The sequence below is a fragment of the Pezoporus wallicus genome, unplaced genomic scaffold (genome assembly GCF_028554395.1).
Source record: "Pezoporus wallicus isolate ANWC-B61680 ecotype Strahan unplaced genomic scaffold, APGP_CSIRO_Pwel_v1 contig_3365, whole genome shotgun sequence".
Classification (NCBI taxonomy): Eukaryota; Metazoa; Chordata; class Aves; order Psittaciformes; family Psittacidae; genus Pezoporus; species Pezoporus wallicus.
Genome location: NW_026640883.1, coordinates 1,408,251 through 1,432,773, shown reverse-complemented (window position 1 = coordinate 1,432,773; position 24,523 = coordinate 1,408,251). Strand labels below are relative to the sequence as shown.

General features: G+C 42.2%; 1 protein-coding gene across 2 annotated transcripts; it reads right to left on the bottom strand.

The window, feature by feature from the left end:
• Positions 1 to 473: 473 nt before the first annotated feature.
• PDCD11 (programmed cell death 11) lies at positions 474 to 24,089 on the bottom strand. 2 transcript variants are annotated; one of them, XM_057420960.1, is made up of 35 exons: positions 23,905 to 24,082; positions 23,185 to 23,316; positions 22,880 to 23,047; positions 21,920 to 22,081; positions 21,273 to 21,396; positions 20,738 to 20,919; positions 20,095 to 20,202; positions 19,408 to 19,614; positions 18,998 to 19,122; positions 18,403 to 18,463; positions 17,569 to 17,715; positions 17,206 to 17,457; positions 16,228 to 16,368; positions 15,349 to 15,549; positions 14,615 to 14,785; positions 13,988 to 14,207; positions 12,846 to 12,998; positions 11,722 to 11,837; positions 11,042 to 11,559; positions 10,500 to 10,562; positions 9,937 to 10,045; positions 9,347 to 9,436; positions 8,934 to 9,036; positions 8,236 to 8,413; positions 7,533 to 7,589; positions 6,624 to 6,746; positions 6,209 to 6,331; positions 5,830 to 6,025; positions 5,302 to 5,424; positions 4,829 to 4,972; positions 3,569 to 3,819; positions 2,743 to 2,911; positions 2,311 to 2,464; positions 1,573 to 1,738; positions 474 to 905 (listed from the first exon to the last, which is right to left on the bottom strand). In XM_057420960.1, exons 1-35 carry the CDS (start codon positions 24,004 to 24,006, stop codon positions 734 to 736), a joined length of 5,511 nt encoding a protein of 1,836 aa, XP_057276943.1. In that variant the 5' UTR covers positions 24,007 to 24,082; the 3' UTR covers positions 474 to 733. The 2 variants fall into 2 exon arrangements, with proteins under 2 accessions (XP_057276943.1, XP_057276944.1); XM_057420961.1 differs by lacking the exon at positions 1,573 to 1,738 and having other exon boundaries at positions 737 to 905; positions 23,905 to 24,089.
• Between the last annotated feature and the right edge of the window lie 434 nt (positions 24,090 to 24,523).

Genomic DNA, 24,523 nt, shown 5'->3' with positions numbered 1-24,523 from the left:
TTCTTTGACTTCACTGATTTCTCTTGAGAGACAACAACTACAATTTTTTCTGTCATCAATCCCTGGCACCTTGTTACGATAGATGGTTGCAGCCATGGGATTCATCACAACTGGATGCTGTGGACTTTAAAGGCAAATGCCCTTTCAGATGAAGAAGACGAGCATTCTGCGGTGCACTAGGAAAAGCATTACCAGCAGACCAAGGGAGGTCATCCTTCCCCTCTGCTCTGCAGTAGCGAGACATCGGAGATGATGTATCAAGTGCTGGGCTCCCTAGTACAGGACAGATACAGGCTTACTGAATTGAGTCTAGCAGAGGGACAGGAAAGTGATTAAAGTGATTATGGAATTGGACTATCCATCATACAAGAAGAGGCTGAGAGCTGTGGCTGATCAGCTTCAGGAAAAAGCCCAAGGTAGCTCTTATTCACATGTATACTTGACACAAGGATGTAGAACAGATATGGCTGATGTTTGTATTGGTTATAAAACAGCCTATATTTAAAAAACATGTCTTCAAAGTCATCAACAGACCAGGATTATTTGTAACATCTGGACAAAGCTGCAAACATTTATCAAATCTATTCCTTAGTTTGCTCTTTGCAGTTTGGTTTGGTCATAGACCAATACTCTCCAGCAACTCACTGTCCATGGACACTCATGGCAGAATTCCACGTCTCAGTTTCCACATTGCATTTAGAGCTGAGTCTCTCTGCTTTTACTTGCATCGTACTTAGATGTCAGCAAGGGAACTCTTGGTATCCACATATTCAAGTGCTGCTCTTTTAACAGCCAGGACACTTTCTGTTGTGCCAAATTTCTTCTCATAATCCAGGTAACGTTTAAAGAGGAATTTCATCTTCTTTGGTGCCAAGCTCAGGTGTACAACCCTCTCAAAGATGTCCCTGCAAGAAACCAAAGTAACTCAGAACACTGGTGGTGACAGCTCTCAGTACAAGCCCCCCAGTCTCGCAACTGAGCAAAGAGCAGGAAGTGACAGAAGATATTCAACCTGCTTGAAGAAGATTCCTGACATCTGGCCAAACCCTCGAAGTAGAAGCCTTCTATTTGCTTGCAGAACATTAAGGCTGCTGGTCAACTTAAGCTAAGATCCAGCCACTGTATTTGACCCTGTGTTTGTTAAGTAGATGTGGCTGGATCCATAGTGTAGGAAGCTGCCTTTTGTGAAGTCTCAGAAAAGAGAAGGCAAGAAAAAAAAACCTCCACCTTTATGTTACAGGATACACAAGGGATCGATCTCACCCTTGAGTACAAGGCAATCCCTCTGGAGAGACAGATGAACTTCAGTGCAAGTCCTCTAGTTTCTCTCATGTAGGCCACTACTTACAAACCAAGTCTCTCTCTGCCCTATGGACCTCCTTGGAATCCCCTCAGCCCTGGCAAGGATAAGCACTTCCATACACCCCAGTTTTCTTTCTCTAGGTGACAAAAAATCCTCTTTTGCTTTGCTCTAGGAAGCCCTATACACACTGCAGGGCACCTCTGCTCTCTTCAGGTGTTACTCCAAGCACTGTACTCTGTCCCTTCCCAGCCTCCTGTAGCACAACTCACCGTACTTCCTTCTGGCTGCCATGTTTGATCATGATGTCTATGTAGATGGACCAGATGTCTGTTCGCTTGGGATAGCTGCTGAGGGTGCTCTCAAAGAGAGCCCTGGCATGTTCTGAGTCCCCAGAATGGAACTCCAGCTGTGCAAACCTTGAAATGACATCCACATCTGGAACAAGTAATGACATGTTAGGGTATCACAACAGTTCTCTTCCCTACGAACAAACCCATGAGTGGCAATTACATAGAACAGAGGCAGACACAGAGACAGCACCATCTCTACCCAGAGACAAAAGGCTCTATTGTAAAGTGGTTCCGCACCAAGGTGGAATCAGAATGGGAGAGAGAAGGGTCACACTTCACGTCCCATTTCAGCTCTTTGCAGGAGACAGAAATTTATTCTTAAATTCAAAATGCATGTTGCAGCATCCATGGGCAGCCCCACAAACCTCCGACTAGACCAACTAAACTTTTTTAGAGGGCTGTAAGAATCAAAACAGCCTTTGCTTTGGGTGCCTTGCTTTTGCCATATCAGCAAATTCTATTACAGGAGGATTTAGCACTGATATCCACATTGAAGCTTCCCCTCCCCTGAGAGACAAAGGCAGCATGTTCAACACCAACTAGCTGCACTTTTCACCTATTACAAACATTGTCACAGGCAAAGGTATCAGAGAGCAGACCATCTGCTGGAGACCTGTCAAAACATGGTCCACATTAAGGATGGGGAAGAGTACTTACGTTCTTTGGTGGGCAAAGCCTTGAGAGCACGATCCAAAAGCCTGTGTGTAGCCTCAGTCTGGCCTTGCCTCAGGAGGAAAGAGGCATATTTCAGCCACACAGACTTCTCCTGACGGAAACGCTTCAGCATGGTGTGGTACAATTCTTCTGCTTGCTGGAAGGGCAGAGTTGGGTTAGATCACACAGATTCATAATGAAGCCATGGAGCTTTAAGACTTTTACTCTTGGCCCAGCTACCTCCAAACACTTAGGCTGGAAAAGCAAGTATCAATAATTCCTTGTCTGCTGTCAATCATAACTATTAATTTCAGTTAGGAACAGGAGAGGCCTAACATCTGACATCTGTAAGTTTATACAGCCAGTACTGGTAGTTTACTACCAATGGCATGACTGGATGGGACACATAACTAGGACCTGCTGACACTATCTTACCTTGTACTTCTCTGAACTGGCATATATGTCACACAGATGCTGGAAGACTTTCAGAGGTTCATTGTATTGAATGGCTCTCTCAAAGACCTTCATCAGTGTCTCCTCAGTACCATACATGTTCTCCAAGTTCAGCAAAGCTACCCAGACATTCAGCTTCTCCTGTTCTTCCCTTAAAGCAGATGTAAACAAGAATATTTAGTCTTTTACCAGTCTTCATCAGCTTTTTGCAAACCACCCTCCAAAGACTCACTGAGTTGTAGCCTGCCTCCAGCATAAAGGAAGGGGGCATACTGCTCACTGAAATACCAGTTTTGGAGCAAAGCACAGCAGCTGTTTCACACGACAACTTTTGATCACCGTTGTTTGTAATTAAAAAACACAAGGATGATTCAAGAAAGCACAATATACTTAATCATGGTGTAGAGATGATTTAATATACAAGGGTGCAGCCCTGTGAAAAAGCGATAGGAGTTTCACAGTTTGTTTCATGTTTTAATTCAAAGACAACATCACTGACAGCATTATGCTCTTCCAAACCCTTCTGACTGCTCAAAAGTATGTGTGCACTCAGTGACACCCTGGGGGAATTATTGCACCCATGAGCTGCAGCAACCAAGCTGCAGGCCAACTGTGGTGATTCAGGACAGACCTTCAAAGGGACAGCTGACAATTGCTACCATTTAATCCTTTTGAGCTCACTGAAACAGACTCTGCCACTCCACACTTACATGCATGCACACTGATGACACTACTAATGCTCTTCTCCCACAACTACCTCACCATCATTTACTTGTTGGGGCAAAGAAAGGCAGAGGCCCATTATTACCTGAAGCTGATTGTTTTAAGCGCTCTCTCTGCCACGGCTCTGGCCTTCTCAATCTCAGTAGCCTGGAGGTGGAAAGCCATGTACTGTAGCCAGAGAATGGAGCTGTTGGGACTGCTCAGCACCAGGCGGTCAAAGTCATCTGCTGACTGGGGCTGTCGACTGGGGTCCATCAGAGCTGCCTCTAATTTGCACAGCTCCTTCTCCTTCTTCTGCTTCTCTAGCTCCTTCTCCTTCTTTGTTTGTTTTTTCAGCTGAAAGAGCAAAAAAGGAGGACTGGAAAAAAGCAGGCACTACATGTGGGAACAGGCAGGCCTGCAGTTTTCACATGAAGAGATGAAGCCAATTGTTTAAGAGGAGGAAAATGGTACATGCACTCCAGCCCTTCACATCTCCAAGCAAAGCAACAGTACATGAAATCTCATTTTAATAAAATACATTGAGGAACCAATTTCTTTGCTAGTCTTGCACCCCAACAGCAGGATTCACACTCCACCCCTCATTCTTCCACCTTTACCCTCTTGGCCAGTGCTCACCGCCACCATTCACTCTGTAAAAATCCGTAATACATGGGGAGAAATTGTGCTAGGCTGGGGGATGTTCCTGGATCACTAGAGTGGCTCAGGTCTAAACTGGGAACTGACAGTACCATAGCTCTCTGCACAAGGCAGCTACACCCTAGGCAGCAAAGCATCAGTAATGCACAGCTTTTGCAGAGGTGAGTTTTGAGGGACAGGGGAAATCCTGAAGAGCAAGCATGAAATCAATTCATGAGCTTGTTTCTGTTTTTGTTGAATTGCTCACATGGAAAAACTCTTCTAAAACAGTACAGCACAAATGAATTTTTTGGTGGTTTTCTAAATAAGAGGACTATAATTTGAAAAGATTTTTCATCTTCAGGTTTTCCTGTAAATTTACAACACTCAGAAAGGTAAAAAACCCAAAGCTGACATCAAATACAAAAATTTCACTTTCATTAAAATGTTTTTTTTTTTTGACCCTAAATAATTTTCTTTTCATGTCAACATGAGAAACCCTATTTTCATGCAGCTCTGCTAAAATAGGGGCTTTTGTCCTCTGCTTCAGAGATATCTGCTGCTAAGTTCAGTGCTTGGAGTAGTTCAGGAAATTCTGTATTAGCTGTCAGAGATGTTCCATTGGGTTAAAAGGCTTTGCTATGGGACAGAGATACGCAAATACCAAGACATCACATTACAGCCACCATGTGGTGGTTCCTGTGCAGACAACACTAGTACACAGTACCTTTGAGTGCAGATCCTCCTCCTCCTCGCTCTCTGAGCTCTCTTCCTTCTGATTCAGCACAGGTATATCCATGGCATTCATATCCTCATCCCAGGTGAACCCCACAGAAACCTGCAGCCTGGGAGCTTCACCAGGTTTTCTTATCTGTTTGGAGGAATACAGGGAATGCCCCAGTTTTTAATCTGAAGTTTTTACACTGCAACAGGACAACTGCTGTTTGCTTGTGGCTTCTCTCTGGCCAGTACTACTGACTTCTCACACTTGCAACAGCCCACCAGCAAAACATTAAACTCTGATCACCTTTGGTGTAATTTAAACTCAATCTATCTCAAGCCATTTTCAGATGACACAAATACCAGTCTGTGTGACTTCTGTCCACAGCAATGATACTTATTGTCATCCAATCAAAACTGACACACCTCAGCAGGCCTGGAAAGTCACTTCAGACTCAGGTTCTCCTCCAAACTTCTCACCTTAGACTTCTTTTTATCTGCCTCTTCCTCCTGGTCATCCTCCTCCTCCTCCCGGTAATATACCTCAATTCCACTGTCATTTTCATCTGTGGGGCAGATCTTCCTTTTTTTTGGCTTTGCCTCCTGCAGCAAGAGGGAAATGAATGGATGGTGGAGGGCAACAACTGGGATAAATCACAAAGGCAATTCTGATCATAAAGTTAAGAGTGACAGCAGAGAAAGTGATGCCCTGGGCACAGCACCTCCCAGTATCCTCTCACACAACAGAGACAACAGAGAATAAACCCATGCTCGCCTACATATGGTGTCAAGACCAACAGGACAGGTCCACAGGCAACATGATTTGGCTGCTAATTTAGTTAACTCCTACCCAAACTGAATGTTTTTTTTCTGATCTTCAATACAATTTAATCTTTTTTTTTCCTACTCTGTATAATACCTCAGCCTGTCCCCAGTGGATATTCTTAGTCCCTCCGGTATGTGAGCCAACCAAGTCCTTTGTCATGTCCTGTGCAATCACATACATACCTGCTCACTTTCAGAGCTTCTTATTCTCCGTTTTGTCTTCACCTTAAACTGTTCTCTCTTCTCCCTATCATCTGCCTGTCTTTTCTCTTCTTTTGCATCATATCGTGGTAGGCCCAGGGATTCAGGCAAGATGCTTGGCATCCCAGTGTCCTCAGGTAGGAGAGAAAGCTCAATATGTTTTTCTTTACCATTTACACTGTGGTGCCAGGAGTAGCAGGAGACAAGGGGAAAAAATAAATAAATATCAGAGCATTTACAATGACTACTATGAACTTCTTTCAAATCTTTCCAGCTTTTATCCTTCCTCTTTCCATTATCTCCTCCTCCAGCACCTCCTTTCTACTAATTCACAGCCCCTTTTAAAGAATGTTGGACCTACCCAAGCACCTTGGCAGTGAGCAGCTTTCCTTCAGGCAGGTATTTTTCATATAAGGAGTGTTTCTGTACAAAGTAAGGGGAGACATTCTGGAACAGTATTCGGCCCAGAAGAGAAGGTGACAAGCTGAGAAGAGGAATAAAACCAAAAATAAGTATTCCACAGTGGGAGAAAAGCAAAAGCACAGTGACGATATCTGTGGCGCCACCAGTTCTATATAGCAACACACAAACTTCCCCTATTTTAATTTCATAAGCTCAAGAAAGTAACAATGACATCTTGATTCCTAGGAGCAAATTCATTTTGCAACACCACACTAGGCCAGAGACCACCCCCAAACAAGATTCCAGAATCATCCATTCAAAGTAAGTTCTCTGAGACCCCTTATTTATCAGATTAATTTCCTAATGCTACTCACCCAAAGAATACACCTGATGAAGTGACTGATTTGACATAGCCTCTCACTAGCTGGCCTTTTTTAACATCCTTAATACATGTTATTTCAACATCCTCCACTTTGCTTTTGCTTTTTGGGTTTAGCCTAAAAGAAAAAAGAGTTTATAAATTAAAGCACCTAACGGAATAATCCACGTCCTGCTCTGAATATCAAAAAAAAAGAAATCAGTATTAACAACAGCTTGTACTTTCTGGAAAATGTACCAGATCAGAGACACCCTTCAGTTTATTCAAATGTACTGATGGACTATCTGCATCTCTGCCAAACTATACATAACATTAGGAAACAGACATGCTGCTGTAAACAAAGCCAAACAAAACAGATCAGCCTGGCTTCCTCTGCCACTAAGAAGGAGAGTAAAATCCTACATGAAATTCCGTACAGCACTAGCTTGGTTTTTTTTCCCCACTTATTTCTAAGGTAGGTCATTCCGCATGCTTTATGCATTTTTGTTCCTTAGAGAAGACAAAGCAAGAGGCTCAGTTTTAAGAGATAATTTAGGACCACATCTGATATTTAATCAAAATGGTTAAAATGCAGATGAACACTGAAATGTAACATGTTTGTACTGCAAATTCAATAGTGGAACTTTCCCTTTCTTCCCAAATAAATATACAAAAGAAGTTAAGTCAGGTCTAGAAACTACAATAAACAGGAAGATCAGCTCTACATTAAGGATCAATCATCCCCATGCCAATACACAGAAAAATCTTTCTGAAGTAGGAATAAGTCTCATCCCTAAAAAAGAAAAAAATAAAACCCTCTAAACCTTGTCCTTTTAATACTTCACACTGGTCCATCTAAATCAACAGTTACTGTATTTTACAATCCTTTTCTTCACCAGGAGATCAACAGACTGATGACACATACCGGGATTGGCGGAGAGATAACTGGATTTTGCCATTCTCATTGGAGATGATGTAACACCTGCATGGCAGAGTAAGGAGAGGAAACAGAAAACCTGTTAAAAAAAGACACAGGTAAAATAATAGGTATTCTCACCAGCAGAATGATGCTCCAGAGGTAAGAAACGACTCTGTCCCTCGGAGCACCTGCTGTTTAACACAAGCTAACAGGACACAACTGTTCATGAAATCAGCTAAAGGGCTTTTTGAAACGTATCTACTTGCTTTACTCAGTCTCTATTGCTAGTACGGAAGAGTTGAAGATTGTTACAGCTGAATCACTTGGTCTGTGGCACTCTCCAGCATTCCCAACCAGTCTGTGAAGTAGGGAAATGAAATTACTTGTGCATTGCAAATGTAAAGACAGCTGACTTGCCAAACAGCTCACAGAACCACAGCAGAGCTCAGATAACTGGCTTCCCTCAGTCCCACCAGCAACTTAGTTGCTGCTCAAAACACAGTCCAAGAAGGGAGCTGAAAAGAGGCTTGGTCATATATAAAAAAGGTAAGGTTTTCACCCAAACACATATAAGGTCTTAAGTCAGCATTACTTTTAGCTACAGACTGAACCTTACAGCTCTGTCATCATCTTATGACAGCAAAAAGCCTGTAATCAAAGGGGGACATTTCTAAGCCCTGCAGCTTGAGGGAACAGGAGAACTACTGACCTGACAATCTTGCCAGCTTTGAAGTCACCCAGAGGGTCCTCCGTGTACGTATCACTCAGGTGAAAGATGCCGACTTTGCCTCTCTTCCCACCTGGCAGCGTAATGGTCAAACCGATGTGTGGAGTCACCTTTGTTACCATGCCCACAGTGATGGTGCCCTGCTCCAGTGACTGAATTCCTGGAAAAAGTGAAGGAGGAATAGAGCTTCACAGATGTCAAAAGTATGCAACCAAAGCAACAGGGGGAATGAGTCAGTGAAGCTGGTTTTAGTTGCTTAGTCACATATCAAACCCACCAACTTTTGGTAAGGTGCAGCCTATTCATTCTCAGTTCACAGCAACATCTGCCTTGGCAGCCCAGACAAGGTCCCTTAGTTGCACAGTTCCAGATCCAGAATAACTGACAAATGATAACAAATATACCATCTCATGTCTGAGATCAGAAGAGAATATGTTCATAAGGGCTCAAAGAGGGGCTTCATGCTGAGATAGTAGTAAAGTGATTCTTTAACCTACAGGTCTGACCACTCTTGCCTTGCATGCTGCTACATCTGCGTCAGAGTCACGGGGGTTATTTCTGTCCTACAGGGAGGTACAGCTTGGCTCTGGAGTATAACATTTTCACTTGAGGGGTCAGTGCACATCGACCTCTGAGTAAAACATAGGCAGTGGGGTTCTGCTGTGAAGTCGCCACTATACCTGTGAGTGACAAGCAGAGGTTTGTTTCGGTGACACCTGTTCCAATCACTGTAGCCGATATTGCCTGGCCATTTTTGAAGCTCTTTTCTGGATGTTTCAAGACCTGAAAGGACAGATTTCCACTTATTGTTAGAAAAAGAGCTCTGAGCAACTCTGGTGTTTCTTCTATGAAGCTTTAAAATTTCTAGGCACATCTTTGATGTATATACTTGACAGCATTGCTTCAATGGCTTTGCTGACCTGAGCCAAACCAGCTACAGGCATAGTAATCGCTTGTCAGAGAGGTGCAGTGATGCCTATAACAGAGTACTGGGTTATAAGTTGACATGGATGTCAGAAGCATCTGCAGTCACTACTTGCAGCCATGTGCATGGAAAAAATTACATTTCATTTTATCTGTAATGGCCTCTTACCTTGGTGTTCAGAGACAGCAGCAGATGAGGAACTCTTCCTCGAATGTCAGGGGCAACTTCTACCTCCAGCCAATTCTTAAGGATGTTATACTGAGAAGATGGCACATAACCAGAGAAAACAACATGAGACCTTGGGAAAAAAGTCCTTCCCTAGGGGGTTTGTTAATTTAAGGCTAGAAAGAACTACTTCAGCCTTAGCTCTTGCACCAAGCAAAAACAGTGATTTGGGTTCTACTCTTAAAAGCATAACACTGCTGTGATTCAGACAAGTCCTCACAGGGGATCAGCAGTAAGAGTATTTTGTGCTGGTGGAATATGCAATTTCTCAAAGCCCCCTTTGCTAGAGCCCAGAATGGAAAGCACCTGCTGGCAACACATAGGCATGTCAAAGAGGATGTGTCAGCTTGACTATGTTAAGCATAGAAAATGTGACTTCCTTCTCCCTTTAAGATGTTACACTTTGCATGGGCTACACTTAAAGTTAATGAAGACCCCAGCAATGTCAGTGTTTAGGTTTGAACTAAGACCCCTTGAGGTCACCCCCACTTGCTGCCTCCTCGACACACTTCTTACAAAGACTCTGACCTCACCTTTTTCACAAAACAGGTGATTGTCTGTCCAACACTGTATAGTTCAAGTTTCTTGGTGGCACTGTCTTCTTTACGGCTCAGCACTGCTGTGACTTCCCCTTCTATTTCACTGTTTGCAAACAAAGAAAGAGGCTATCAGTAAGACAGCTTTGGTCCTAATGATGATGAAGATAGGAGTTAGAAACCCAGGGGATTATGGTGACAATGCCATTGTGACTTTCATTCCCATCCCCTCCCCAGCTGCACCCTTCTACAGGAAATTAATTCTTCCCTGGACTTTAGGGAATCATTCTGACATGAACAGATATGCCAGACTCTAGACTGGCAGAACCTGAAGCCAAAAGGACATTTAAAGGAAGTCAGGTGCTAAGAAAGTTCTGTGAGGTTTAATACAGCTCACAGGCTCAAGTTATTGTGAGAGTAGGAGGACTTGCCACACTGCATTCACGTGAAGGTATTTGCTCACAGCCAGCTCCTTCACAGATGGGAGGAGCAAGGGAGTAAACCCATAAGGATATAAGGTCTGGGAAGCACCTACAGACAGCACAGAGACTGATACTTACCTTGGTCGAATGCTGAGCTCTGGAATGGACCGTGTGAAGTGTGGATGGGTGATAGGCAGGTACCTAAAGAACAGGAAAAAGAAATTTTCTCATGATCTCCCCAGGCCCCAGTCACTCACTTGTAATCCCTCCACACTGGCAAAAGAAACCAGGTGTAAGCCCCCTAAAGTTACCAAAGCCTTCCTTCCAGTTTTTCCCAGTACTATTTCACTGGCAATTTAGGTACCCAAAATACTCCAGCAAATTTAGCCCCTGTAGCCAAATCCTGCTTATATTTAAGGCTTCCACTGGACCTTCGGAGTTTAGACATCTTTTTTTCTTACAATCTATACTCAAGATAAATACATTGACACAGGCAGAGAGCTAGTTCACTAAAACCTGGACTTGGGATAGAATACAATAGATTTCCTCAGGGTACAACTACTCCAGCAAAGGTAGCGGTTAACAGCATCTGCTGACAGAGGGAACAGCCTAGAACATCTGAGTATCTGTTTTACCCTTCTCATTCTCCGAGAAGTAATATTATGTGCGTGTTTTCCCACCTGTGAGTATTCACATCTCTGCCTCCAACGACTCGAGCAGTCACCTTCTGTCCAGCTTTCAGAGTAAACGTTGGAAAAGAGCCTATGGGAACTTCATCCAGAATCCGGGATGCATGGATTGAACCTGTCAGCTTGTCATCAATAGCAACTGTGACATGGGTTGGTTTGACAGATTTAACAGTACCAGTAACAACGTCCCCCAGGGAAAGCGAGTGTTTCACAGCAGCAAGCACCTCTTCTAATGCTGTCTCAGATTCATTCCGGACCCTTACAAAAACATTATTCTTTGCTGAGCCTTGTACTGCTAATAGGAGTCCGTGGTCATTCTCCTTCACTGCTTTTAAGGTTGCAGAGATCGTTTGTCCCACCTTCAGTTTTTCTGAGTCAAAGCGGAAGGTATCATTGAAGTGAGATGCTATGGGGATAGCTGCCAGCTGACCTGTTTCCAAAGACACAACGGCAAACTCTTCTGCTATGTGCTGCACGATGGCATAGTGCTGGGAGTTCTCCGTGAGCCGCTAGACAGAAATGGAGATAGTGACTTCTCCTGCTGAGACTCTGACTCCCTCCACACTACCTCCCAGTTCTCAAAGAGAAAACAGCCCCCCCACAAAATGCATTAATCGCCTAAAGTTTGCTAGATGAACAGAAACACACAAATCCAAAAACCGAACACATACTTGCTTGGCTCTTCGTTTTAACAGTTCTTCCCGAAGAGAAACATAGACCTTGGATGAGAGGGCATCCACATGAAGAACCAGAGCCTTGGTTTTCTCACCAGGAATAATTTTTTTGTCTACAAATGAGAAAAAGGAGATTATCTCCTGATGATAGTAAAGAATTTTGAGCAACTGAGCTAGTAGCACATGACAGGAAGGGTTGCCTGTGCTCCAGTTTAACTCCTAAACAGCACAGTGATAAAAAGACTACTTAATTACTAACTGGAACTAAGTAACTGTAACAAAGTCAACTTGGTACCAAATGTATAATAAATCTCTTTCAGAAAAGAACAGATTCCTCCAACATTAATGGCAAGGAGCTAATAAAAGGGGATTTTTTTAATTTGGAAAGAGTCTGATCCTTTCATGGAAGAACTAAATTGATTTTATGAAGATGGAACTCTTCAATAATGCAGACAAGGCTGACTAAACACAAATTCAAGGTAATACAGGTTTTGAAAAATTATGCCAACACATGCACAAAAACATCATCACTTTAACTGCTGCTGGAAAACACAGAAGCGCTGGGATATTACTCCTGCTGAAGTTAGCAGTTTATATTCATCATCTCGGCATGTACTTGCTTGGTTCTACAGAATATGGCACTTTTCTGCTTTGATTTTTGAATTGCAAAGTACCAACACTGCAGACCTGTTTTAAAGTCCCATTGATTTAAAAGAAAAATTAACAGCAATTTCAGATAGAGAATTCTCTAAAGAATGTATTTCTAAAATAAATAAATGAGCACACTGAGAAAGCTGGAGCTTGTATTAGTACTTTGTCTATATGCAGTACAGTTCAACTAAGGATCTCAGAGCATAAACTACACCTTATAAGATACCCAAGATCTCAGGCAGGTTGAGGTCCAGTTTAGAGATGAGGCAGCAGAGGCACAGGCAGGTTTAAAAGTTATGTTCCAAATCATGCAAATGGATGAATAACACATTAGGAAACTACTCTTCAAGTCAATCCCTACTCTGATCAGACTCCTCCTACGTTAGTTTCTTGTCATCAGAATTCATTTCAGGACAGAGGTTTCAAAGTACAAGAGTGAAACCCAAAGCAATCAAAGACAAAACCCTGACCTCCCAAATGGTAGCGAGTGGCTGTTACAGTCAAGCCTGTAACACAGCTGCCACTGAACAGTGCTGAGCCATCCTCCTTCACATCCTGCACAACCAGCTGCAGCTCCTTCCCAGGCACCAACTCACAAAGGCCTTGAGTCATGCTGGACTCCCCTAAGTAAAAGGAAAAAAAAGTGGGAAGTCAGTTTTACTTGTGTCGTTTCTTTGCAAAACAAAGACAACCTTCACATCTGCTCAAGAGTGCACAAACATTTATATACACCTTCATAACAGAAAACAAAGTTCAGACTCCTGAATCTGTAGAAATACAAAGTCAACACTAAGAGTTAATCAAAGCAGAAACACTTTTGTGACATGAAGGATCTGGTAATTTTCAAAAGAATATTTTCCAGTCTTACAGAAACACTGGCACCTGGCATTGCATGCAGTAAAAGGTAAAAATAAAGGAGATTAATACTGCCACAAAACAGACCTATTACTTCACAATTCTAAGAAACAAAACATTAAAGACAAAAATGTTTTGTAATATTTGTAACAAGATGTCACTATAGGTGAAACCTACAGAGTACTAAAAATTAATTACTGTCAGATTCAAATAGATAATCAGACAAACAGAGACAATGCTTCCTGCGACACATAATTAAATGGTGAATTTACTGGCATTATGTCTCAGTTGATTAAATTTTAGATTGGTTCATAAAGGAATTACAAACATTCACACCAAAAAAGCAAGGCTGGAGTAAGGCTTTGGTCCACAGAATATCCAATCTCACCCTGGCACCTTCACAGCACTTCAAGGAATCCATCCTTTTGTACCATTGTTATCTCCCCTTCCTCTTTTGGTATATGGACCTCACAGTTTGTCTATTTTCCCCTTATTTTTAATTCTCTTAGACGCCTTGCAACCGTAAATGAAAAGAGCAGCTTCTTCGGCTTGTCCCAGCTGTAATTCCAAAAAGCCTTCTTGGCTTCACTAGCAAACACTGCAGACATGACCCTTCTGCAATAAACTCCTCTTGGAAGCCATGTCTTTGCTTGAACTGACTCTTTCACTTAAAAGAAAATGGTTTTCCCTCTTTGCTCCCCTGGAGCCCCTTCTTTGTGATATGATCTCCTTTAGCAGAATATGTGAAATCTTTTACCTCTTCTTCTCAACAAATTTCTGATTTCTTTCATCTCCTTGAAATATTGATTCAGTAGGGCAAAGCTCTCTGCAGCAGAATCGCCTGAGCTGCACTCTGACACCTTCAGATTGAGGAGCACGCGCTGCTTCTCCTCATCAATGCTCATCACCTTCGCAATTACAGTCTGTCCCACCACAAAGTGGTCCTTGGTGTCCGTCACAAACTTGTCACTCATGCTCTGTGCAAAGAAACAAAGAAAACAAAGGGGCATGGGTTACTGAGCACAGCTGCTAGCTATCACCTGCAGCACTTCTCACAACACGGGTTTATGTTAAGACTTCATGAAAATGCATAAGGAAATTCAACAGAGACTATCAAAAAACCATCAATTAAAATTAATTACTGAAGTCACATGAAATCCTTGCTGAAACTTAAGCACACCTGAATAGAAGTCCTTAGTTTTATTTGGAAGTGAATTCGAACACAAACTTAAAAGCAGCTTTTACCTACCTTACCAAGGGGAGCGGTGCAAACACAGGATCTGCAGCCCTGTTGTTTGCTCGTTATGGTACCTTTGCCAAAAGCCATGTTCCAGGCATAACTGATTAAATACAAGCTGTTTACTGAAGTGAGGGTACTGCTTACCACTTTGGGTGCCAGTCCTGTCACACCAAAAGGGAACTCCACAAACACTCCAAAAGGCATAACATTCCTCACATAACCAGTCAACAGCATCCCAGGCTGGATTTCAGAGAAACTTCTCACAACCTGCTCCTCCTGTACTGCAGAAATCACTGCAGACTTTCTGCTCAAGATCTGAACAACCAGTTAGGAAAAATGGGAAAAGATGAATGAAAGGAGCCTCATACCAAGCAAATCTCTTGGTGCTGCTAACCACTGAGCTAGAGTGCTTTTTGGATGTTAGACAATTCAGGAACTCAAAATCCTGCAATTCCAATTTGTCTTGATCTCTCTGCACTGAAGTTTAGCAACTGATGTCTCTTAAGCTGCTCAGCATTAAAGATGCATGTTTCACACTAGCAGAAATGTCAACTTCCTAAAATTTCAGTTCTGATTTTTAGTGTGAAAACAGCAAAATTTTTGCTCAGGCTGTGATATGATTAACAGACTAGAAGCTGGTTGGGAAGATCAGTCAATTCACAACCAAGTCCTGGTTCTGATGGGATTCTAGCAGCAGCTGAGCCACACTTCTAACACAAGCAAGTTATAATGACTGTTCGAAGCACTAATAGTTTGACAGGCATATCCGCTTCAGCACACTAACTAGTGTATCTTCTGTTTGTTGCAAATACTCAGGATTCCTGACATATACCTCCTCCCCACTTCTTTGCTTGACTGGTTGGGGTGGCAAAGGATACAATACGCTCTCCGTTGTCACTTAGGCACATAACTCTGGGCAGGACATCTCCCTCTTGAAGACAATGCCACAGGAGCTTGCAGGTAGCAACAAAGTCAGAGAGGTGCACTGTGGGAATTGAGGCTGTCACATTGCCTTCATCTTCCAAGACAGAAACCTCTAGCCCATTATCTTTCTTCTTCAAGACTTTTACATCAACCATCTGAAAAGAGGACAAATACAGTGATATAAAACTCCAAGTGTCGTTGAAGTTATCCCTTTCAGTGCACTGGGTACCAAATGCTGTGCTGCAGGGGCTCTGGCACTGCCTCCCAGCTATACATGAAAAAAAACTCACATCAACAGGGCTGTGCCTAAAAAGCACATCAACACTGTTAGTAAAATAAAAAAGCAACACTCAGCTACCAGAGAAATCTAGAGTTACAAACATTCTCTTGGTTTTTATTTGAAGGGTGAAGGGAATAATTTAAACAAGATTAGTACTGTCCTATTCCTGCATTAGCAATACCTGCAGGGTGCTGGAAACTGTGTTAATTCCAAAGACAACATGGAAGCATTTAAAAACATTTTTCTGAAGCTGTGTTTTTCCAGAGCAAAAGCAACTGGTTTTGGAGTGAGAGTATCAGCAGCATGCAGAAGAAAGAGGACTCCACCTAGGAAAAGGAGCACTAATTGGTACCTCCAGAAGGACTGCCCTGGGACTCCTTTATTCTGACCTTTGACAACAGAGGTTTTGATCCAGGAGACCAACCACACAATAAGAAATGCATATTTAACGCTAGCTCCTGACAAACAACAGATTTGCTTCAAAATTATACCAAATCACTTGGAAAACAGGTAGCAAAAGGTAAAAAAAGGAAGCTGTCATTGAATTCAATACCTCTCCTATTTGATATTTCACTTCCTGTTTCTTTGGAGTACATTCCTTTTTGTTGTCCAGGGCTGGTTTGCTTGATAACCTGAAGGACAACAAGAGTCTTTCCTGCTGGGGCTCACATTTTAAGACCATTACTTTAACAACCTGTAGCAACAAAAAAAAAAAACCCACAAAAGTTTAATTCACCTGATACTCCTCCTCAGTGTGCTACCAAAATGAGACTGGAAAACGCATACACAGTATACTTTTTCTTATTCCTAAGGGCAGCAGGCCAGTGGCGAGAATTTAACAGGTTCGATCAGATACAAATGTCTTTCTGATCACACAGATGGAAAATGAAAGTACACAATAATTAAATGACTTGTTAAAAGTATGCTGCAAGTCTGTAGCAGAGTTGAGAATAAAATTCAGATCTCCAGATTTACATTCAGAAATCTTGACTAGAAAATGACCCTTCTTTTAGACAGCCAAACAGTACCATTGAAGACAAATAAAAGCACCAGAAAAAAAAAAAAAAAGAGAGGGCTGAGATCTGTATAAGCTTGTGCACAACAAAGAACAGAACTTGGTGAGCAACAAGGTTCCCAGAGCATCTGGTTTAAGATGTGTAGGATTTGAAACAAACAGGAAAATTAGAACAATGCAGAGGCAGAAAATCTCATCTTTCTGATTCTATGGGTAAGAGTTTCAAATTTCTCAGAAGAAACTGTAGCCTAGACCCTGTATCACATACCATGGTGCTTCCCGCACACCATAGCAGGCAGCCTAGAAACAAAGACAGGTCTGTGAAACACTCAAAGAGCTGCCTCTTTCACAGCCTAATGTTCTTAAACGGGGTACGATTATTACTTAGAGTGAAAGAACATAAACATCTCTTGGTGTAGCTGGTTTCTCAAGGGAAAAACCCATGTTGGAGCCAACTCAACTGCAGATTTCTCTTTTGCATTCAAACACAATGCATGGCATCAGTACAGTAATTACCTGTCCTTCATGGAAGACTTTATCGGGACAAGATATGGGTTCTGAGCTCAGCTCATTCTTGGGTACCAGACCTTTGACATCATTGTAGAACTTCACAATGCAGCCAAATTCCCTTGCACACACCACAAAGCCATGTGTGATCAGACCTGGTTTTGCATCTTCATAATTGGAGAGGACTGGAAGTTTCGATTGAACAAGATTTTTCTTTAAAGTAAGGATCAGCTTCTTTCCTGCAGGATTGCACTCCAGCACCTGCAAGAATGGAGTACGAGAAGGTTCAAAAAGTTTGTCTGCCATTGCCTGACCAGTTCAGCCACGAAGTACTCAAAACAAAAGCTGAAGACCCTGTCTGGCAGCTCTCACCCGACACCTGACTTGATCTCCTATGTTATACTTCTTTTCAGGCTGTTTGAGGATCACATCAGCAAGATGCATAGATGGCACAAGCCCTTTAATCGCATCAGTCACTTTCACCTGCATCCCAATAGGTTTCAGAGCAAACACTTTACCCTAGAACAGAAAACAGGAAAAAGAATCAGTAGATATAACATGAAAAGCTGACCATGCACGGGTAGCAAATGGTCAAGACACTGCATTACCTATTATCACCAAATCTTATTGCCCTCTGAAAAATAAAATCTTAGTCCAACCCATACTCCACCCAACCAATCTGACCCATTAACTTTTAACCATTCCATAAGGTCGTTTTACAGCCTCTTTTCATTAAGCATAGGCTACTGCTGCAAAATCCCTATTGACTCTGGGAAACTAGAATTGTTTCCAGAGACAAATGCAATACAGTCATGACTCAGGCGTAAGAATGATAACTGAGTTACTTTCTGCCCAACAGCTAACTGCAATGGCCCACATATGAACTTTTTTACTTTGAGTGCAAGGTGAGTTTTAGTTTCTTTCTCTCAAGTCTTTCTAAAAATGTATTCATGGTCATAAATGACTGACCATGGCTAAAATTTTATTCCCTTGGCAGCATCATGAATAAAAAGCTGGACAAAATGGGGAATGAAGAGTATTGCATTCCATTAGAGTCCTGCAAGAATTGAGTCCTCCTCAATTTCATCTCTCTAGTCTGGATCAAAAGCTGAACACACATATTAGGCAGAGGAAATGCACATTAGCTATATCATTGTTCTAAGAATAATGACCACACAGTACTGTTTAAGTCCTTCAAAAACTTACCTGCACCACATCCCCTGTGTGGATATCTTGGTATTGCAGAAACCGGGCTTCAATAACCTGACTAGGAAAGAGACACAGCAAGAGATGACCAGTCAACTTGAAGAAAGTCCAGGACAGCACAGTCCCTTACTTGCCTTGTTCAAAATGTTCATTATCCCAACACACACACACACCCCCACCCACACTCCACAACTCCAGAGTTCTATGTTTTACTCTAACTGACCCACCTCCCAAAACAACTCTCTGGATATAAAGTTCAAGGAGGTTCACCAGGCTCCATTCCAGGTGACAGCCACACAGTTATGGCCACCAGCCACGGCTCTATGAAAGCAAAGCCAATTACCCACACTGCTTAAAGCCACAGAGATGGAATACTGAGAGGGAAGAGAAAATTGGGCTGGGACTTGGAAGATCAAGGTTCAATTTCCTGTCAGCTACAGTCTTCTGACATGATCTCAACAGAAGTAATTTAGCCTCCCTGTGCCTCAGCTCACCAACTGAGTTACAAACACCATTGCAGCAAAGCAATGTTGCACTCTCAACCACCCATTTCTAATACTTCAACCAATATTCTGGAAGAATCTATGAAACTTACTACTTCAGAGATACAATACACATCTCATCCATCAGGCTGTAGTCAATGATTCGACATTTATGTTTGCATCCTGCTTTAAATGCTCCAGGTTTAAATGATTTTCTGGTTTTTGAAAGATGTTTCAACTAGAAAAAACAAATTACAACTTAGTGTTTAGAAAAGCACTGATAGAGCCCTTAGGTTGAAGTGGTAGCATCTAACAAAACTGATCCTCTACATACTCTCTGTATGAAGCAGGTTTCACCATTTCTTCCACAACCCTCCTACATTTCAACCCGAACAAGGGGAGGTATGATTTGGCAAATACCTTCCACATTGTCTTAATTTTGTTACATTTGTCTCCTCCTAGCCTCCCTCCCCAGTAGGCCAAGATAGCTATGGAGGACTTGCCTCACTACCCTGGCACTTACCCGTGCAAATGCAAGAGTGCCATCATCAAGCTCAAAGACGGCACCAAACTGCTTGTAGAAAGCTTTCACTGTCGACTCCTCCACCACTGCCCCTATGCGATCATTGGAGACCTGGTCTGGGGATCCCCCAGGGTGGAGGAAGGCCTGCCGCAGAGTGAGCCGCACCACCTTGGATGTGGGGTTGATAGAGATGATGCAAGCTTTCACCTGGGAGAAGAAAATACTGTGTTTGTTAAACAGAAGCTTGTAAACAAAAGAGCAGAAAGGCATACTGCTCATGTTTTTAGACATTATGCTTGGTACCTGAACTCTCTGTCCATGTACAAATACTTTCCAGTATTTACTACTATGACATCACTTCCATTTTAACAGCTTCACAGATGAGGGAGTTCTGCTTTTGTCTGTTTTTACAGACTGGTCTGGTACCAGTGAAGTGAGGGGAACGTGACCGCAATAAGTAATGTTTCTATCACTTGCAAGTCTCTCATGCTTCCCAAGTCAGTATTCCATTAACCCAGGAATTACTTTGCTCATTACAACTCTAAAGCAGCCATGATAATTCAAATAAAGGATGAGAAAGGCAGCTATCATCAGCAAGATTTCAGAGGTTATTCCACAGAAATTTTGGAGAAGATAAGAGATGTTGTAAGCAATATACCAACTCCAGCCATCCTTCACCCTCCTTACCACTTGATTTGGAGAATAGCTCGTGGATTTCTCTGGGTCCATGTGCATGAAATCCACAATGCCAGTGAAGAAAGACAGAAAGCTCAGCTTGATCCCAAGGGGGGCCACCTAGGAAGGGGAAGGAAAAAATGCCAAAATAAGATTTTCACTCCATTTTCATGCAGTTCAGAGAGCAATTCACAAGTTTCACAGAAAGGCACTGCCAGTGCCAATCAACAAACACAACACAAGAGACCAGAAAACCTCTAATGATTCTGCTTTCTACATTGTTTTGCAAAAACAACCCTTGAGATTTTTAATAATGTTGTGTACACTCTGAAGACCACTGCTAATCTGTTTAATACTTTACCTAGGTAAATGCCAGAGAAACACAAAATGGATCCTGTTCTGCTTCAAGCTTCATCACCAACTTCAGGCTGAAGCCTTTATATTCATGGCATCACAACCAGGACTGAGATCACACCTTAGATAAATGATGTGGAGCAAGTATCTAGTAGTTAATACTGTTTGCTACTGTAAGGTAATTAAGCCCAAGTACAAAACTTTCCAGAACATAAACTTCCATCTCTATTTCAGCTGTCTCTCTGTCTTAGCAAGGCTCAAACACACCACACTCCCAAATCAAATCCCAACCAGAGCTTACCTTCTGCACTCGAGCTTTCACCACCAGCCCTGGCAATAAGTTTGAGAGTGACCAGTTCTGTCTCTCTGTTGCAAGGGATGAAGCAACCTCTGATCGGTCAATGGACAAAAGGACCACTCTTCCCTCGTTCTTTACTTCCACAACAACACAGTTCAGATTCTGGCCTATTTTCAAGTCAGACCCTACAAGGACAAGCCACAGCATAAAACCTCCACCAGGAACATTCAAAGATTCCCTTCCACTCTTCCCAAATATTTTTCAGAGTTCCCTCTATTGAGGGAACTATGAGAAGTCCTCTCAATTCAAGTGAAGTCTACTGCCATCAGGGATGGACAGACTTGGAACAGTAACATAATCTATCAGAAAACAGGCTGAAACCCAGCAGTTTGTTGCAGACCATCCACAAAACTGTTTTCAGCAACTTGCAATGATTCCACATTGACCCAATCTCACTGAGGTGCACTAAAACCACAGATAAAATAGGCTTTAATCAGTCATTCTCCACCTCCCTTTTAACTCCTGCACTACTTCTTACCTCTCTTGACTGTTTTGATGTAATTTTGGGCTTTCTGACGAGGCAGGAAAGCATTAGTCCCACTGACTCCAATATCAATGAGGTAGCCATGGTCTTCCACACTAGACACGAAGCCAGAGAGCAGCTGATGGGAGAGAAGCACTGCAATTCAGTAATGTGATAAAACACCTGGGTCTTCAGAGAATGCACATCTGCTAAGGTATTTCCCACCCAAGCACTCACTTGTTTCATAGGACAGAGAACTGATGTTTCCAGAGCAGCAGAAAGAACACAGTATTATTTCTTACTATACAGCTCATACGGCAGTGAGGTCTCAGCTCTACCCTTACGGGACTATGGATGGATGGATTTCATAAACCAGAAGGGGAAAAAATTTGGATGCTCAAAACCAAAAGTAATGAAGAAATCTACCCAGAAAGAAATCATTAAATAACTTGTCCATATCAAAGCAGAATCAGGCAAATGGGTTTCATGAGAGACAACCTGGTGCCAAAACCCAGTACTATCCTCTCCTCCCAGGTCTCCTATGGTGGGAGAAGCTCCACATTCTGCTCTGATCTCATGCAAGGACAAACTGAAATGTTCCCCCATGCATTATGCAAGAGGCACCCAACCTAGAGAGGCTGTGACAGACCCAGAGCACGTACCATGCCTGATGCTAGTGCTGAAGCATTCAGTCCCTTATTGACCTTCTTGGGGTCAATCGATAATTTGACACTCCGACGTCCATCAGCACTCTTCTCAATAGTGGTCACAATACACCTGACCAGTGTCCCTGGAGAATACAAGTCCACAAGCGAATTCAAGTCCTGCCCAGGAAGATGGTCAAGAGAAAAACATAAAAAATTTATTATTCTACATAATATAGAAAGGTGCTGTGACTTAACCCCAACCAGCAACTAAGTACCACACAGCCCATCACTCACTTCCCCACCCCACCACGCACCCAGTGGGACAGGGAGGAAAATCAGAAACAGATAAAACCCAAGGGTTGAGATAACAACACTTTAATAGTTAATATCAGGATATTATAAAATAATAATATATATTATCGCTATAAGTTGTTATCAATAAAAGTAAAAAGAGAGACATGAACTCCAACAACTGATGAACATTACAACTGCTTGCCACTCCACTGAACAATTACTTTCTTTCTAGCAAACAGCACCATCAGGTAATTGCAAATTTGCTTGGAAAAGCCAGTTCCAAGTCAAGGTCCGTCTATATCAGCACTACGCAGAAACATGTTGCGTTCATCAACACACAGTTAAACTGCAAGCACTGTACTACTTGCCATGCCTCTCAGAAACACTTGCACCCTCACATCATTTTCCAACCACTTCCCTAACTTCTTTCCATCACTGCCTACAGCCAGGGATCAGTATTTAGCTTCAGCAGCAGATAGGCAAAACCAATCTCTTCACGTTCAACAGACTGTCTATAAAGTTCAAGGATTATTTAGCCACAGCTAAGGCACTGTAGACAGTCAAATTCAAGTCAGCAGCAAGACACCATAAACCAGGATCCTAAGCAAGACTTCAGGGTTGGTTCTGAGGTACTATTAACAATCCCTAGCTCACAGACATAGACACAGTCCAAGGTCTTACCTCCAGAAGTTCTCCTTGGGCCACCTGCTTGCTCAGCAATTTGTTGTAGGCATCACTGATCTGTGTGACCGGCACAAATCCTGAAAGTCCACTGGGCAAACTTACAACTAGCTCGTAGTCACTGACCTCTTTTATACAGCCAAGGAGCAGCATCCCCTCACAGAGTGCCTGGGAAAGGAAGAAGAATAGCATACTGTGGTTACCAGGATGGTAAAGACATTTCTGTCCTTACCTCAGCAAGGAAGAACATACCATTTTTACATAGCCCAGAAGAGAGATGTGTACAAAAACATTTTACCACAAACCTCAATCATCAATGGCTCAATAGTCACAAAGCTTTCTTTAGCAGCAGCTATGTTGTCTGCCTTGAACTTTTTTTTCTTTCCTTGATCCTTTTGGCTCCTTTTTCTTTTCTGGGACTTTTCTTCATGGCGAACCTAAAGCAGATTATGAACAGAGAGTGTAAAATATAAAAGTGGATAAAGAGATGAACTCTGCACTAAGGCAGAACTCCACTGCCAGGAATAAAAGTAGAAGCAAATACTAGGATTGGAGAGAAAAAGAGAACCACCCTGGTAACTGCTGCAGACCTACATGTAAGTCTTCCAAAATATCTCCTTTGGGCTGAAGCTTATCATTTATGAAACTGTGAATCTTGGGATGGAAGAGAGTGGCACAAGATCTGCACCACACAACTAACAGAAACAGAAAGACCAAACTTAGCCTATACCCATTAACACCAGCCTCACTACACAAGCACCTCGGGGGAAAAAATGCTTACAGATAGTTTAGAAGCTAAAGCCTGCTCAGTAATTTTGATCTAACTTTGTCTGTTACCACATTTAATATGCATCAGACATTGGGGATCTATAAGTGATCACGAGAAAGGCAGATGTCAGACATCTCTTCTTGCAAGTCCTTTCTATAGTTTGTTATAGAAGTGAGGGACAGGAAGGATTGCAGGTCATATTCTGAGAGTGGAAGAGCCCTGAGAAGAGTTAATCAAGAACACACAAATAACATACATCGAACAAATTGTCCCGCTCTAACTTTGTGTTGAGTGTTTTTCCCTCTGTGGGTTTTTTCTGGATGCCCCCTCGAGGAAAGTTTTCTTCCATGGATGCCATGCTTGCACTTCTGTAAGACAAATGATAAAACAGAAATTTGACATGCAGCTGTTAGGCTTGTTCCTCATAAACATTGAAGAGATACAAGAGTGAACTGCCCCCAAACTAAGAGAGAATTCAGATTACAGTTGGTCATTGACAGAACATAATCCCTGGATGTATTTAACATTTGATTACACTAATTATTGCAGTGGTCCATCTAAATTGATACATCCCTAACACTTTTTACTATTACCCAATTCTACAGGGTAATAAAGACTAAAGTATTATTTTTTTAAAGCATATAGATGCACCACATAGATATTCATTACACTGCTTGAACCATAATTTTCCTGAACAGTGGACAAGCCAAAATTACCAGCTTCAGTCATCAAGGAAAGTTATGAATGAAACTAAGCAAGCACGGTATGCAGTTTCACTTTTTGAATACCACCTGTAAAGGGTAAGCTATAAGATATATATATATAGTTTTATATATATATATATATAAGAAAATCTATTCTATAGCATATATTTT